The following is an 18,524-nucleotide window of genomic DNA, read 5'->3' on the forward strand; positions in this document are numbered from 1 at the left end:
ACTTAGTAGTTCAGAAACAAATTATGCAATTTAAAAAGTTCCAAAACACTACTTTAACTGAGGTTACAATTTTTTAAACGTATTTTGTATATAATAAAGTACTGAATACTAGCATTCATAATATAGTAGGCAGCATGATTGGCCATTTATAGAATTCATTTTTAGTAAATGAAGGTTTTGCCTTGTCTTTCTTCTCTATCACTGATTAAAGACCTCTTGTCTTAACAGAAGATAACTATAAAATTAAAGCATATAATATGCACTGGAAGCAAAATTAAAAATAAAGGAGAAAGAAAGCAAAAACACAATAGCTGGGGGAAAATCCCAAAGGATACAATAACAACAAAATTCCAAGCTCTGCTGTAAAGGAGAAAAGTAATTCTAGTTTAAGCCCTAGATAGAAAAGACCATGCCACTTGTGCTTTATCTTTGGGGACTGTCAGCACTTCCAATCCCAAAGAGCTCAATTACCGCCCTTCTTTTATTCTCTGTCACTTCTCTCCCTCTAAGGATCCCTGACATCATTCAAGATCAAGCCTAAAACGGCAGAGAATGGAGGAGGAGAGCACTGCTAAAACATGGTACTTTTCATCTTTTCCCTTGAAGCCTTATCCATTAAAAAAAATTTCGACTTCAATTCTGATTGTTTAGGAAGCATATTATTTTTCTTACGATAATGAAATATGCTACACTGGCAAATAAATGTATGTTATCTCTTGAGATACTAATGGAAATAAGAGAGCTAAATCTCAAAAGGTTACCCCCAAAATAAGTTCTAAAAATTTGTGCTACAGAGTGAAGATTATAAGTCTATTAAAATCATTTTCTACAAATAGTGACCTCACACATTACTGTATGCTTAAAGGTTACTCTTTATCTTTTACATGAATCATTCTGATGCTAAGATGAACTAAAAAGTGTGATACAAAGATCCTACTAATGTCTTAATTATAATATGGTTTTGTAAAAGTGTTTTAAAAGGACATGTCACAAATGTACATCACCACATTATTTCTTTCCATTTTGAGTTTCACACCCTAACAGATATTCTATGGAAACAATGTCCTATATCTTAAACAGATGTAAAATATTCCCAAATCACCGTATTTTACATTACTGGAATTCTTTGCTCCAATGAGACAGTTAATACTTAGTTTTGTCTCAAGTTACTTGTTCAAAAAGAAGAATTTTTTTAAGACTCAACTATAAAGATAACAATAAGCTTTGCACAGCAATGGAGACCCAAAGCAGCCAAAACTAAACTAAAATAAATTAATTTAAAAAAATAAGCTTCAAATAATCTGTGAAGAATTTAGAACTATATAATTTTTAAAATTCTATATACATATAATATATACATACATGCATATATATTCATATCTTGAGATGCAAACCAATACACTAAAACTCTGTAAATCATACCATTAATCTATGAGTTATTTTAAGTGAAGGTTAAAAATGACAGCTAACAGTTAATGAGCACTTATTAAGGGCCAGGCATTAAGCTAAGAGCTTTTTTTTTTCTTGTTGCAGAGCACGGGCTCTAGGTGTGCGGGCTTCAGTAGTTATGGCACATGGGCTCAGTAGTTGTGGCGCACGGGCTTAGTTGCTATGCAGCATGTGGGATCTTCCCAGACCAGGGCTCGAACCCATGTCCCCTGCATTGGCAGGCGGATTCTTAACCACTGTGCCACCAGGGAAGCCCAAGCTAAGAGCTTTATGTCTATTATTTATCCTCCTCAAACCCTATGAAACATGTAGTATTGTTATCAACTTCACTTTACAAGTAAGAAAACTTAAGGCATACAAGCATGAAGAACCTTACCTAAAGTTGCATAGCTAGGAAATGGTGGTGAGAACTCTAAAGCCATGCTCTTAACCATTACGTGTACCTCTTCTTCGAAGTCAAATCATACTTCTCCCATGTAATATCTCCCAGGAAAACAGTTCTATGTAACATCATCACTCTAATAATAAAATCCTAGAATACAAGAAGTTTCTTCACTTCATCTATTATCTCTGTTATAGTGACCACGAAACCGCGTAGATAATACCTACTCCAAGCCTATTTTCTTGTTCATGTTTCATCATCTACTGCTCACATTTTACTACTTGTTCCTTAACCATTCAGTCTCAAACTAAACCACTTACAGCTCTCATTTGAATGTATTACTAATGGTTTATTTGCAAGAAAAAAAATCCCTGTATTCCAGTAAATTCAATTAGCTCACCCACCTATTAAATAGCCACTTAAAGCGAATAGGATTCTTTACTTACCAAAAACGTACATCTGTGCTTATCAAGAGTTTCAAGCAGTTCATAATAAGACATTTAGATATAACACCAAGGATAAAAGAACATGAGCCAAGTAACTAAGAAAATCCCAGCAGCTTAGTAAAGTCACTGTTAACTAGTACAAACTTAGCTGAATTTCCTAGAAACCAATGAAGAAATAGAACCATGATAGATTTTATCTAGTAAAAAGAACAGTCCATTAAGAGATGCAAACTTTTCATAACATGAAGTTTTTAGAGAAATCTCATGAAAGTATTCAAAAGTACTGAAACATAATAGTATCAATCAATAACTTCTGTTATTGTTAGTTTCTTCAGTAGCACAGACAATCCTTACATGTACTTCCTTACAGTAATTATTTCTTAAGGCTGTGATTTTCAACTGTGGGTGATTTTGTCCCCAGGGGACATTCAGTAAAGTTTGGAGCCATTTTTGGTCGTCGCAACTGGTGTGGGGGGTTGCTACTGTCACCTAGTGGGTACAGGGCAGAAATACTGCTAAATATCTCACAATGCACAGGACAGGCCCCAACAACAAAGAATTACGCAGCTCAAAATGTCAATAGTGCTGAGTTAAGAAGTCCTGGATTCTCAAGGGCATAATTCTAAATCACAGGCATCTCTACAAACTAGTCTGAGAATTAGATTATGTATTCAGTTTTCTGGTGATTGAAAATTGGAAAAGGGATGTGTTGTGGCTTAATAAATCCAGCAAAGTAAAAAGCTAGGCAATCTCTTAGCCAACTTCTCTTAATAGTTTCAACTATACTATACAATATTAATTCGAAAACAAAGTCACTGTTAAACATCTATTGTAGAATGAAAGGCATTCCACAAGCTCTAGATTTATGGGACACAAGTGACAATCTGTTGTGAAAGTAAGGTCCTATCTTGTCCAAGTAGAAAGCCATGGAGATGGGCTATATTAGAACATATAGCTTTGTGTCACTTAGCATGAAAGCTGAAAAGTTATGAGCCATCAGGTGCAGAAGAAATGATCCTGCCTAGAAAAAACTTCTGAGGGAATGGACTGTAAGTATGAACTTGGAATGTTTGTAAAACGTAATTTCCAAAATTTACCCCCAGAGTTTCTGATTTAGCAGGTATGGGGTGGAGCAGACAAATCTTGTTTTAACAACTACCCCAGATGATTCTTATCCCGGTACTCTTAGGATCACACATTGAGACAGAGGTGTAATGGAAAAGAAGTAACCAATTGTCCCCTTTTACCATAAAAGCAACCAGATTATAGTTCATGCAAAATGGTTAAACTGGATTAGAACTGCATCCCATAAGGGCACCTAGGATGTCAGCTGTAAAATGAATCCCAAGGAGTAAATGTTACAAATACGTCAAAACCCAGTGAATGACACACTTAAGATTGGTGCACTTCATTGCATGTAAATATTACCTAAAGAAAAAACTATTAAAAGAAAAAAGAAAAATTTTTAAACGTTGAGCTCTAATGATATGCAGACTAAAGTATTCATGGGTAAAGTGTACTAACATCTGCAAGTTACTCTGAAATGCATTCTGAAAAAGATGCTATTAATGGATGAGTAGATGGATGGACAGATAGACAGTTAAAAAATAATTCAACTAGAAAACGGGCAAAAGACATGAAGAGACATTTCACTGAAGAGGATATAGAGATGGCAAATAAGCACATGAAAAGATGTCCAGTATCAGTAGCCATTGGGGAGATGCAAATCAGGACCACAATGAGATGTAGCCTACTACACATTTTTAGAACAGCTAAGATAAAAAAGAAGAAAACTGACAATACCAAATGCTGGCAAGGACTTGGAAAAAGCAGATCTCTCACTCATTGCTGGTGGGATGGTAAAACGGTAGTTACTTTGGTGATCACTTCGGCAGTTTCTAAAAAAACTCAATATATAACTTATGATATGACCCAGAAATAGCACTCCTGGTTATTTATCCCAGAAAAATGAAAACTAATGTCCAAACAAAAACATTATCATGTACACGACTGTTCAGAGCATCTTTATTTGTAAAAGCCAAAAACTAGAAACTGAAATGTCCCTCAATAGATGAATGGTTAAACAAACTGTGGTACAGCCATAACATGGAATACTACTCAGCAACAAAAAGGAATGAACAACTGATACATGCAACAAGTTGAATAAATATTAATCATGCTGAGTAAAAAAAGCCAATCTCAAAAGGCTGCACACTGCATTATACCATTTATGTAGCATTCTGAAAATGACAAAATAATAGAAATGGAGAGAAGAGCAACAGTGGTTGCCAGGGCTTAAAGATGATTGAAAGGAGGATACACAGGATCTCTCTATATTACCTCTGCAACTTCCTGTAAACCTACAATTATTTCAAAATAAAAAATATTTTAAAATGAGTCATAATGAAACTAAGTTTATAATCTGTTGAATAGAAATTCATCTGGATTCTGTCTCCCAAACCGGAAAGGTTTTGGTATAACTGACCATCATCTGCTTCCTCTGACAGTACCTGACAGGTTCCCTCTTCGGTTCATTCATGGAATGACAGCCAATGGGTGACAATACAACAGACAAGGATGCTAGTTTTCTAATTTGTTACAGCAGCAGGAAATCTAGCTAATCTATCAGTTAACAAATAGGATAAAATAGTGAACAAAAACATGACACAGTTCCTGAATTCACAGAACTTAAAGAGTCTAGGGAAAAATAATAAAACAGATATTTACAAATAATTATGTAATTACAGGTACTCAAACTGTTGCTACAAAGAGCCTAAGTACAGGTTACTTACTATCCATAAGTGGACTGTACCCTGTCTGTGGAGTAATTTAAAACTTATAGTGCAAGATTATATAGGTGATTTTATTTTATGCTCTATGCTTTTCCTTCTTTTCCAAATTTTTCATATTAAATATTTTATAACCAGAAAAATGTCATCAGTGGGGGAAAGATTACAATCTTGAAAAACCCATCCAATATAGGAATAATGATCAAATGTTTAAACAAAGCATCTAGTCTGAACTACAATGTAATGGTTGTGTATACCTAAACTGTAACAAAAAGAAACTTGCAATATTACCAATGTTGATTTACCAATTTTTTTTTTTCCCCCGTACACGGGCCTCTCACTGTTGTGGCCTCTCCAGTTGTGGAGCACAGGCTCCGGGCGCGCAGGCTCAGTGGCCATGGCTCACGGGTCCAGCCGCTCCAGGGCATGTGGGATCTTCCCGGACCGGGGCACGAACCCGTGTCCCCTGCATCGGCAGGCGGACTCTCAACCACTGCGCCACCAGGGAAACCCAATTTACCAATTTTTACAGTGAAGAAAGATGAGTGTATGCACAGTTCTCACTCACTCAAATCCACTATGGAGGTACACATGATATTTCTATGGAATAAAATAGTTGAAATAATTCTTTCATTTGTAGATATTCTATGTTGTACTTGAAATTCAGTATAATATCACAGTGCTTTTTTATATTGAAGATTTACTAAATTTATTAAACTGAGGATTCCTAAAGCTCCTGAACCTGGTTGGCGGGAGCTCTGAATCATGCCCAGAGGGACCAGAGACTGGACACTGAGACAGACACCGTGAGCAATCAATCAATCAATCAATCAAATCTACATAATGGAGCCCCAATATAAACTCTGAACGTTGATGGAGGTTCGGGTGAATTCCCCTGGTTACCAATCTCTGTGTGTCACACACTGGACCAGGAGAGCAAAGCATCCTGACTGCATGGGAAAGAAACTCTGCATTCATACGTCTTCTGGATTCTTCCCTTGGCTGACATTAATCTGTATCCTTTCACTGTAATAAATCATAACTCTAAGTATAACAACTTTTAGTGAGTTTTGTGAGTCTTTCCAGCAAATCACTGAACTTGAGAGTAGTTTTGGGAACCCTAGACTTGTAACTGGTGTCAAATATGAAGCCAACCTTGGGGACTGTTCCCGGTAACTCTGCAGTGGGCTAGACTCAGGTGACAGAAGTCTTGGGGACTTTGACCTCAAACTCCTCCCAGCAGCTCAAATACATTGCTCCTGCAATTGTTCCTTTCCTCACTCTCTTGCAGCATCAATTCCCCTCTCTCCAATGGATCATTCCTATCAGTATACAAACATGATTTATTATCTTCCCATCTTTAGTTCAAAAAGATGCTAGCTCCAAATTGTCATGATGTAACTGATGATTCGGAGCTAGCGTCTTTTCTATAGCTTGGCAAATTGGCATATTCCTTTTTAAGTATAGACCAACTTCCAGGGCTTCCCTGGTGGCGCAGTAGTTAAGAACCCACCTGCCAATGCAGGGGACAAGGGTTCGATCCCTGGTCCCGGAAGATCCCCCATGCTGCAGAACATCTAAGCCCATGCACCACAACTACTGAGCCTGCGACTAGAGCCCGTGAGCCACAACTACTGAGCCCACATGCTGCAACTACTGAAGGCCACGTGCCTAGAGCCTGTGCTCCATAACCAGAGAAGCCACTGCAATGAGAAGCCTGTGCACCACAACGAAGAGTGGTCCCTGCCCGCTGCAACTAGAAAAAGCCCGCGTGCAGCAACGAAGACCCAATGCAGCCAAAAATAAATAAATTTTTAAAAAAGAGTGCAGATCAACTTCCAACGTTTTATCCTTTGCGCTTTCAATGTTATGAAATGTCTCCAAGACTTTCCTTAATACAAAATATTTTGCTAGTCTCGCTTTCTCTGGGACATCTTCGTTCTTTCATCACAGCCAGTTTCCTCATTTACATCAGCAAGTTCACCTTCACTGAGGACCTGCAATGCAGATCTAGAGTCTCTCAAATGGCAGCAGTGTCAACATTCCCAAGGTCAGCAATTCCTTCTCTAATTCTACTTACAAAGGACTTGGATTTATTTCCCGCAGTATTACTTTTCATTTCTTTGTTAAGACTTTTTTTTAATCTTTGTTGGCCAAGGCCCTCTTTGAATTATCTATTTTTATAAAATAACATGTATCTCTGGGAGCCAAGGAAGCAACACAACTCCATGCTTTGCTGTTATGTGCGTAACGGATGGATGCACAGTGATCAATCACTGACAGAATCTGAAAGTGACGTGAATGGTCCTCGATCATGACAATCATAAATACAGTGATTTGTGGACTGAGGAGACAGCAGCCAAGTCTGTGCTTTATGCAACTACTCACAGTTAATACACCATGGTAAGTGAACTCTGAACCACGCTGTTCGGCAACAGGTGTTATTTAACTAAATTGTGGTAACAGAAGTTCATGCATATCAGAACTTTGCAACAGCAGGCCTGCCTGTATTTCCAAAGGATGTGTTTCCTCATGCACGGAATGAGGATAATAACAGTAGCTACTAACCCAAAGATGTGTACAGCTCTGATCAGATAATAAACCACTGTATAATAAGAGTAAATATAACAGTCCTGGCTATGGTAATACATACTTTTTGCCCTTCATATTTACAATAATAAAGGTACTGAAAGAAAAATTTCCCACTACTCTAATTCCAAGCCTCTAGATCAGATCATTATCACTTGCAACTTATTAGCTAAATGAATCAAAACTTTCTTAATACTATTCAAACAAAATTAAAGCCAGAAATAAATTAGATCTTATGGTTAAAAAAGACAACAGCCAGTAAACTGATCTTGAGTTTTTATTACAAAAAAGAAAAACTACCTTGTTTATTCTAACTGATTTTATGTAAACTATACAATTACCGAATTAGGATTTTTAAATGCTATCATCTCACTTAATCTTACTTAAAGAAATTGAGTGAGTGAGTCAAAGATCCCACACACGGTAGTCTGTGGGGCCAATACTTGGATCCAAGTCTGAAGAATTATATACCATACCCGGAACTTGTGAAATACATGCTTTAACACAAATATAACAATTTGTGAAAATCGTTATATTTGAATATGGAATAAGTAAGTAAAATGGTGTTAAATGTGGAAAGCGATAATCAGTAATGCCTGGGAATGAAAACTGCTGATTCTACCAAATGCTATCTGTTGGTCCAGAAAGCCTTACTATTCCAATTTGACTTTTAAAGAAACATCTTTAAGGCACTAACTCTGTCTTTCCGGGTTATCATATAACATCTGGTTTCAGTTCCTATTCACTGAAGAGACAGATTGGTATGCCTACCCTCAGGTTTTGTTCTAGGCACCAGAACAAAACAGTGTGAACAAAAGAGGCAAACTTCTCCCTTTCTGGAGCTTTCTGAATTCCAGTGGAGCTTACGCTCTCTCTCCATGAGTGAGTAGATCCAATACATAAGAAGACAGTGATTCACTCTGAACACAGGTCTTACTCCTAAAGTTCAAAGTGATGGTCACTGAACTTTATCTGGGTAACAGTGAGAATAACATGGAAAGTTTGCTGGATTGACTATTTACAACATTTTCCTAGCAATTTAAGAAAGAAATTAACATTAAAAACTTGCTAAACGTTTCACCTAAAAGCAGTAGTCCTCATAAGAAAACTTAGAGGGAAATATTCTGCTAAAATAATAAACCTAAATGCTGAATTAAAAAATATTTCAGTTTTCTCAATTCACAGATATGTATAAAACCACAACTAAAAATAAATAAATAAAACTACAACTAAAAGTAGGCACCAATTACAATGCCACTGTCATCTAAACTCATTTTTCTTTTAAAGCTAAAAAAATAGTAACTGTTGAAATTTTTATAATGACCATGAACATAGTAATATATAATCAGTAAATTTAATAGGGCCAACTTTTTGAGCAGCTTTTTGAAATGACATGTTTTGTGTGGTAGGTCTACATGTTTTTATTATATTAGCCTTTGCATTAATACGTTTTTTTTTTTAATTTTTCACATAGGGAATACAGTCAATAATATTTAACCATTTTGTTCAATGACAGTTGGTAACTAGACTTATCATGGTGATCATTTCATGTGTGAAAATATCGAATCATGATGTTGTACACCTGAAACTAATATTGTATGTTAATTATAACTCAATAAAAGAAAAATAATTTTAGTTAAAAAAAAAATAGAAAGACTAGTTGGTCCCCATGTTTTGAACAAAAAATTCCTATAAACACTTCAAGTCCTTTCTCCAAAAACAGTTAACTATTTTATACATACACACTGCTGCATGCATTATTTTTTCTTCTTCAGATCTTATAATGTCATATCAAACCATGCTGCAGCAACATCCATTTTTGCGCACATCCCACCTTTCCTTAACTATACTTTGTAAGAAGTGTACCATAACTACGGCGGTTGCTGTAAAGAATCACTATCGATTTTTCTGCTTTTTCCTGGTAACCAAACTGTGCAGAGGAACATCTGAACCCCCTTCTGATCTAGCACTGACTGGATCTTGCTGTTGTTTTGAACCTTTAATTGACAGAATAAAAAAAAATACTCCACCATGGGCACTGAACAACTTTTGCGGGGAAAAATGGAGCAAGTGCCAGTTTTGTGAAGCTGCATCCATTGACAATTTGTTCTATTATCTCCCTTTGTCTCCGGTGTATTTTATCTAAATTACAGAAAATATCTTTATTAATATTTTAAAATTATAATATATTATTTCATCAAAAATCATGATCAACAGATTAACTTCCTTTTTCTGGGTGTACTCTGGTGATGTGTTTTTCATAAGCAAAATCTAGAAAATTTTATTGCAAATACATTTAATTCTGACTCTTAACCTCACCGCATTTAGTAACTGAAGTAGCTTTAGGCTGGCAACAGGCCAAATGTTTTCCCAGGCAATTAGCAGAACAGAGCACCACTTACTGGTTTTTAGTTATTATTCACAAGAATACTTAAAAGAGAAACATGATAACAATTTCATTCTCTGAGGCTGGTAATAAACTTTAATAGACTTCACACCACTCTAAGAATATAAGAATACAGCAGCACCTCCACTGAACATTCTAATAACAAATTATGTTAAAATTACCTTTAATGCTGAAACACAGCATCAGAAAACATTAAATCAAGGGAAATTCATAGAAATTAATATATTCTTCACAAGTAAAATGAACCACAGAACAGATGTTTTTTAAGGACTGTACTTACAAAGATAAAATTGTATTTTCTCAGTTTTCTAGCTCTAACCAAATGTTTGGTTATTCATTGATTAGCTTAAAAATCCAAAAATATAAAATCTCAAACTGTCCAAAAGACATAAAAATAAATAAGCTTAAAAAGCTAAATTGAGCATTTTAATTTCTAAATGTAAAAGGAAAAAATTATTTTAAGTTGGTTTCGAACTTGATGTTCCTTTTCTATGGGTATTATTGTTCCTCACTTCAAACTTGTAATTTTGCAAATCAGCTAACATTTTGAAAAAACTGTTTGATTTTCGAAGGCTAATGGAGCATCCTAGTCAAGAATTTTATAAAGCTTACTTACCTTGGTTTGGTTGAATATTCATATTTGGTCTGGGGCCATAGTTTCCCATTGGCTGCCCTTGACTCATGGTCATCTGGTTCTGTACCGGCATGCTCTGGGACGATGGCACGGAATGGCTGTAACCTCCCATGGACCCGTGGCTACTTGAAGGCATATTCATGGAACTGTTTGTCATATTGAGTTGATTGGGTCCAGGTCCCTGCATAGGCATATGGTTAGGCCCTTTGAAGAAAAGTGATCAGAACCAAAATATGAAAGTTAAACAGATGATCTATACAAAAGTACCTTAAAAAGCTTATTTATTCTTTTGCATTAATGTAACAAGAGCACAAACAATAACTTGAGTATTTAATCAATAGCAAACAAAGTAAATGCTTTACATGAATGATAGCAAATACTGTGAGGTAGACATTATTATCATTTTACAGATTAAGAAACTGTTGCTTTTGAAAAGCCAGGAACATCCTGGAAAAAAAAAAAAAAGAGTAATGAAGGAGGACTTGTTTTGTAAGAGACCAAAACATATAAAGCTGAATTAAAACTATGTAGTATTAACACATAAGTGAACTGATTAACAGATCAATAAACCTAGAACACAGTCTGAAAGTGATGGAAATGCATAATTTGGTAAATGACAATGGCACTGACATTAAGTATCAATGAACAAAAGAAAAGATAATTCAATAAATGATGTTTAACAACTGAGTAGATATCTGCAAAAATACAGGTTGGGTTCCTACCACATTCCTTCTACCAAAACTAAGTCCAGATGAATAAAAAAATTAAACATTAAAAAGAAGAAAAAGCAAAGAAATCATAACAGAGTATTGCAAAACGGAGAATTTTAAAAATAATCTTGGACTGTAAGGGCCTTTTTAAGTATGCCAAAAAACCCAGAACCATAAAAGATTTATAAAGTAGAGTACATAAAAATAAAACATTTGCACATGACCAACAAAAAAAAATTAAGTAATAAAAAGATAAACTGGGAAAAAATTATTTACAAGAAATATCACAGACCAAACTACTTACTTAACATATAAAGCAAGTAAAAGACCACCAGCAGTAAAAGGGCCAAGTATATGAATGATCACTTCACAAGAAAACTACAAAAGCGGTCATAAAACATGAGAAAATTGCTTGCTTTATTTAATATAATAAAAAGGCAAATTAAAACTATGAGATCCACTTTTCACCTTTTAGATTTACAAAGATCAAAAGTTTTGTTCCAATTATATTATGAAGAAAGAAGCACTCTCATACTTTGTTGAGAGAATATAAATGTATAAATAAGTCTACTATAAACTGGTCTACTATTTTTATGTAAACCAATATGGTAATAACTACCATATTTTAAAATACATATACCTTTAGGGCTTCCCTGGTGGTACAGTGCAGGGGAAGTGGTGCTAATGCAGGGGACACGGGTTTGAGCCCTGGTCCAGGAAGATCCCACATGCCTCCGAGCAACTAAGCCCATGCACCATAACTACTGAGCCTGCATGTCACAACTACTGAGCCCGTATGTCACAACTACTGAAGCCCGCGCACCTAAAGCCTGTGCTCCGCAACAAGAGAAGCCACGGCAATGAGAAGCCTGCGCACCGAAATGAAGAGTAGCCCCCTGAAACTAAAGAAAGCCCGCATGCAGCAACAAGGACCCAGCGCAGCCATAAATGAATGAATGAATGAATGAATGAATGAATAAAAATAAAATGCATATACCTTTAACCTAGCAATTTCAGTTCTAGGAACTTATCCTATAAATATACAAGTTTTTGTGTGTGTACGTATATGGATGCAAAATTTTAAGTTTATCTGTTTACTTATTTATATTTTACAGGCATAGTCACAAGAGCATAATTTTTAACACCAAAAGACTAGAAATAACCTATATTTCTATCAGAAGGGAACTGTCCAAGTAAATTAGAGGCATCCATAAAAAAGAATGTAATGCAGTCATCAAAAGGAATGAGGCAGCTCTTTATATACCGACCGGTCTCCAAAATATATGTTTATATACTCATGGTCTCCAAGAGAAACCTTTAAGAGGTAAAAAAATGATATCTAGTAATATCTACTATATGCTACCATTTGTGTTTTTAAAAAAAGAATAAGAAAATAGAATGTATACATGCATATGCATATGTTTTTCAAGGATAACTGGGTACCAATGCCTGTCTGGAACAAAGAGTCTGGGTAGGTAGGGGCTGTATGCGCCTTTTTGTACCTTTTTTATTTTGGTGCCATAGATACGTATTATCTAATTTTTTTTAATCCATTTTTTTTAAAAGGAACCTAAGACTAAGAGGATATACGAACAAATCAAACAGCATATAAGAAGCACTACAACTTACATTATAAAATAAAATATTAAGAACAAAACTAAAATCGGAAATTAAAAGCCTAGTTACAAACTTGTGTGCATAAAGAGGTTGGCTAAATACTATACAAAACTTATTAAATAAAGACAATATAAGTAACTGGACTTCCAATTTCTCCTACACCTAACTGTAAACTCTCTAATTATAAATTGTTTTAGAAGCTCTACGGTATTCTGGACAATCTAGGTCATAAGTGGTTGAAAATCTCTGGCTCATAAAGAGTATATCTTATTCCAGACAGCCTTACACAAAAACGAAAATGTCACGTTAACAATAATTATATTGCTGCTGCTTGCTTCCTCAGCCTTAGGCTTGAATGTTATTTGGAGAAGTTGAGTCAAAATCCTAATTAAAGATACCACCGGGCTTCCCTGGTGGCGCAGGGGTTGGGAGTCTGCCTGCCAATGCAGGGGACACGGGTTCATGCCCTGGTCCGGGAAGATCCCACATGCCGCGGAGCGGCTGGGCCCGTGAGCCATGGCCGCTGAGCTTGCGCGTCCAGAGCCTGTGCTCCGCAACGGGAGAGGCCACAACAGTGAGAGGCCCGCGTACCACCAAAAAAAAAAAGGTACCACCATAAAAAGTCACAAAACTCCTCTAACATGCTAACCTGCATTAGCACTACCCCACCAGTTTTAAAAACAATGTGTCCTAATGAGCTAGATGTGGATTAAGCAAGAAGCTTGCTTCTGACCACAACCAGACAAGTAGTTACCTCTTTATTCCTACCTCCACATGGTGGAGGGCCACTGGGCCATGACCGTGGAAGCCTTGGCAGGAAAGAGAAGGTTGCCACCAAGACACCACAGCCCTCCTACATGACCCATCACACATCAATCTCCTATAAGCCAGGCTATCTGGCCTCTTTTGCTCTGTGCTCTCTTTTGCTTCATTTTTTACACCCATAGTCCCTGGACACCAATGCTACCAACCAACATAATCAGTTAAGACAACACTATCCTAAGGATGCTAATATTACTAATTTAAAAAATAAATTGCTCTGTTATTTTAACTTACTCTCTTTATTGCTATTTGTTTAATACTTTCTTTTTGTTAATGAAAACAACCTTTGTCTTTAGAAAGTAAAAATATGAATTATAGGTATGGGTGTGACTGATGTTACAAAAACAAAATAGTTTAAAGATACTGATACTTTTCAGATTAAAAATTCAAACCAGCAAAAGGTAACTAAATAAGCATCCAATGGTCTCAAGGATATTTTAAGCGGCTCTAAACTTAAAATGGATAAATAGTAAATGGTTCATTATATAAGAAACCTGACACTTTTCAGCTTTTAATTTTGCTTCAATATCAATTTCCATATTTCTACTATACTATAAACATGTATTCATAAAAATGCATACTCAGTTTCAAAAGACCAATGAGGAAATACTAAATACATGAGCACTTTAGAGCCTGTTTTGTTTTTTCTCCCCATGTGTCTTTTCCAGCAATACTGTTTCTGAGACCAATAAATTTTTAAGTAAATACAAAACTCAGAGAAATGTTACACATTTTTATAAACAGATCTTAATTCTTAAGCTATGGCACAATGCCTTTTTCCCCCCAAAAGCTTCTAAAGCCAGCTGTATTGCATAGTTTCAGACAGACTAAATTTAGCCAGTTCTGTTCATCAGAGGAATGCTGTGTGTCAGCTACATCAAAGCCCAAGGGCAGCCTGATAAACACTGAATACAGGTCACGTAGCTCTGTAGCTAACAAACTCTAAGAGAGCTTGGACTCGGGGGCATTCAAAGCAGTTTTGTCATCAACAATCTAGTATCCCTTGAGCCCCCACGTCGTTTCAGTTGCTAAGCAACTCCGTTGTTAATGTCTTAGAGGAGAAAAACTTACCAGGCATCTGGCCGTTCATCTGGTTCTGCATGTGTGGTGCAGGAGGACCCCCAGCTACCATTCCATCTGAAGGCATGTTGTGTGAGCGTGGAGGTGGGGGAGGGCCGCTCTGATTCATCCCTCCAGGACCCATAGGCATATTCTGTGTGGGTGGCTGAAAGAAGACAGTTTAGTAAAATAAGAAAAACAGTCAGACTAATATACTAAAGATGCATATGGTATAACAGTTGCCTATACTATTCAGTTGAATAGGGACAAAAACACAAATGCATTTCAACTTTTTCTAATGCATTTTAATCATGGACTTAACCACATCATATTTAATATGCTTCACAAGATTCAAAAGACTTCACAAGATCGTCAGCATGAATATATCATCCGACCACCTTACACCAAAAGAACACCATGATTCAAGTATATTCTACTTTACAGTGAAAATTAAAACTTATAACATTCTATACAAAAAGAATTCTTATTTATTTATGTATAAGGATTTCTAATGTGCCCACTATTGTTGTTATTTAAATTATGTTTTAAAAATTAAGTCTCCTTTCATTATTAATATATTTGGATATATTTACTATTAATGATGAATTTTACCTGAAAAGATATAGTAACAAAAGACTAAGGACCAGAAGCTTCAAAATGTGATATATTTTATACTGTTTGAGGAGGGGGAGTGGTTTTGGAGGGGGAATGTTTTAAACCGCAAAGACTCAGCTCAGCCCAACATTTTTGTGCCGACTACTCCTATGGATTGGAAACATTACTGATGGCCTCCAAGGGTACAGAGACAGCTGCCTCAAAAGGATGCCTTTGGCAAATTTCCTAATGAAAGTGTGAAAAAAATCACTGACTAACCTTGAGAGTTCACAAAAGGGCGAAAGGAAAAACACAGATACAAGGTGCTCTATAACACCTGGCTCCCTTCTTGGGAATATTTGGGTAGAGAAAGCACATAGTTTCTTTCCAAACCCCAGTTTTTTAATCCTACAAGAGGATAGGGAAGTATTGTTCTTTATAAATCTATTTCTGCCTTCTTTCTCTACTTGTCTACATTTTAAACATAATGTCCATTCCTAGAACTTCAGTCATTCTCTTCCTCCGGTATGTTTACTGCGTCTACACCCAGATTTTGTGTTTACACCCAGATTTTGCGAACGCAATCCTCCCGGGCATACTTACCAGATATACATTGTTCTTTAGACATCACAGTAAACACTCAAATCTCCAACCACCTAATAACCACTAACATTTACAAAATTAACCAAGTACTACTCTAACAGCACTCGTTCCAAATTCATAATCTTAATTTCTTCACTACTAAATCCAATCCAATAATTGCTCATTAAATATTTTCTCTTCAATTCTTATCTTAAATTCTTCATCCAATTTGTATTCTTTAAACACTTTGTTCCATTTTCAAAAAACTTACTAAATATCAACTTAGTGTCACATATCTCACTTTAAATCATCCTTTACCATCCTTCAATATGGCTGACTTGGCCCTCTTGCTTGAAAATAAAATTCCTTTCCCCTATATCCTTGTCCAGATTTTCTCTTGAAAATTCATGCTCTCACTCTCAATAGGTATTAGTTTTTCATTTTCTTGTGATTCAATTCATGAAACATCAGTATGCGTGGTTCCCATCATAACAGACTAGCTTGTACCAAACCAACCCTCTTGCTAATAAAAGTTATAAAATCTAGACAAATGTAGAAACCATTTGAAGGCACTGAAGAGTAATGTACACAGAGAGGAACAAGAGGGGCTACAACTCTTTAAAGAAGGGAAAAATAGAAAATCAGCCCCATAATCAACTTGGCTTTTCCTTTACTTTGCTGTATAACAGGAAAATAGAGTCCAAGTAGAAAGTGGCAGTCCTACTAGACGGAGAGAAGACAGAATTTTTGGCTAACAGAGAGCTGGAAATTAAAGAACCAAGTTCCAGAGAGGAAGAAACACAAAGAGGGGTAAATTCAAGAAAACGAGCAGAAAACAGCAGTTTGGAAGCAAAAGAGCTGAAAAGAGATTTCAGCTTCTGCCCAATTCGAGGGAGACAAAGATTGGAGTGTAGGCCCCACCAAATCAGAAGGGCCTTCAAAAACAATTCAGTCTCTCTGTTGAGACTTCAAAAAAGCCTCTCCTTGGACTAAAGTAAAAATTGAAACAGATCAGCCCTAACAAGTCAATAAGCCCGCAATTAAAAGTTACAAGGCATTCTAAAAAAATAAGAATAAATGGCCAACACCCATTAGGATGGCTATAATAATTTTAAAAAAAAAAGAAACTACAGAAAGTAACGTATGTTGGCAAGAATGCAGAGAAAATCTCTTGTACATGCTGATGGGATTGTAAAAGGGTGCAACTATTGTGGAGAACACTAGCGGTTTCTCAAAGAGTTAAACATAGAGTTACCGTATGACCTAGCAATTCCACTCCTGGTATAGACCCAAGAGAACTGAAGACGTACATTCACACAAAACTTATACGTGAATGTTCACAGCAGCACTATTCATAATAGCCAGACGGTAGAAAAAAACCTAAATGTCCTTCAGCTGAATTGATAAACAAAATGTGGTAAATATCCACACAATGGAATATCATTCAGCCACAAAATGGAATGAAGTAGTGATACACGCTACAACATGGATAAATCTTGAAAACACTACGCTAAGTGAAGAAGTCAGACTCAAAAGGCCATACATTGTATGATTCCATTTATATCAACTGTCCAGAATAGGCAAAGCCGGAGAGACAGAAAGTAGACTGATCAGTCTTTGCCAGGGGACGGGCAGAGGGGAGAATTGAGGTTGACTGTCAATGGTCATGAGTTTTCTTCTTTGGGGTGATGGTGTCCTAGAATTAGATAATGGTGATGGCTGCACAGCACTATGAATATACTAACACCCACTGAATTTGTATACAGGGATTCCTCATTTTATTGTGCTTCACAGATACCATGTTTTTCTACAAATCAGAGGTCTGTGGCAACCCTGTGTGGAACAAGTGGATCGACACCATTTTTCCAACAGCATCTGCTCATTTCGTGTCTTTGTGTCACATTTTGATAATTTTCACAATACTTCAAACTTTTTCATGATTATTATATATGTTATGGTGGTCTGTGAGCAGTGCCCTTTAATGTTACTATTGCAAAAAGATTATCACTCACTGAAGGTTCAGATTATGGTTAGCATTTTTTAGCAATAAAATATTTTTTAATTAAGGTATGTACATTGATTTTTAGACACAGTGCTACTGCATACTTCACAGACTACAGTACAGTCTAAACATAACTTTTATATGCTCTGGGAAACTGAAAAATTTCTGTAACTAGCTTTATTGCAATATTCACTGTACGGTGGTGGTCTGGAACTGAATCCACAATATCTCTGAGGGGTGCCTGTACTTTTAAAGGTTAAAATGATGAACCTCATGTTATGCGAATTTCATCTCCATTTAAAAAAAACAAAAGAGCAGATGGACAACAAATAGAAATAATAGAAAACAGGAGAAGACACATAGGTCATTCACATTTTAGAGTTATCTGAGAGACTTTAAAAATGACTGATTGATATATTCAAGGCAAAAAACAAACAGGACA

At 36.1% G+C, this 18,524-nt stretch overlaps 1 protein-coding gene across 6 annotated transcripts in view; it reads right to left on the reverse strand.

Annotated features, from left to right (window-relative positions):
* SS18 (SS18 subunit of BAF chromatin remodeling complex) overlaps positions 1 to 18,524 on the reverse strand; it is a 76,155-nt gene that overhangs the window by 23,682 nt on the left and 33,949 nt on the right. For all 6 annotated transcript variants that reach the window (XM_022586872.3, XM_089895019.1, XM_022586870.2 and 3 more), the window contains exons 4-5: positions 14,917 to 15,070; positions 10,679 to 10,900 (exon numbers count right to left, since the gene is read on the reverse strand). In XM_022586872.3, coding sequence (XP_022442580.1) covers positions 10,679 to 10,900; positions 14,917 to 15,070 — 376 coding nt within the window. The remainder of the gene's footprint in view (positions 1 to 10,678; positions 10,901 to 14,916; positions 15,071 to 18,524) is intronic.

The sequence above is a fragment of the Delphinapterus leucas genome, chromosome 14 (genome assembly GCF_059928025.1).
Source record: "Delphinapterus leucas isolate spDelLeu-1000000601 "Yukka" chromosome 14, BTC_Dleu_Yukka2, whole genome shotgun sequence".
Taxonomy (NCBI): domain Eukaryota; kingdom Metazoa; phylum Chordata; class Mammalia; order Artiodactyla; family Monodontidae; genus Delphinapterus; species Delphinapterus leucas.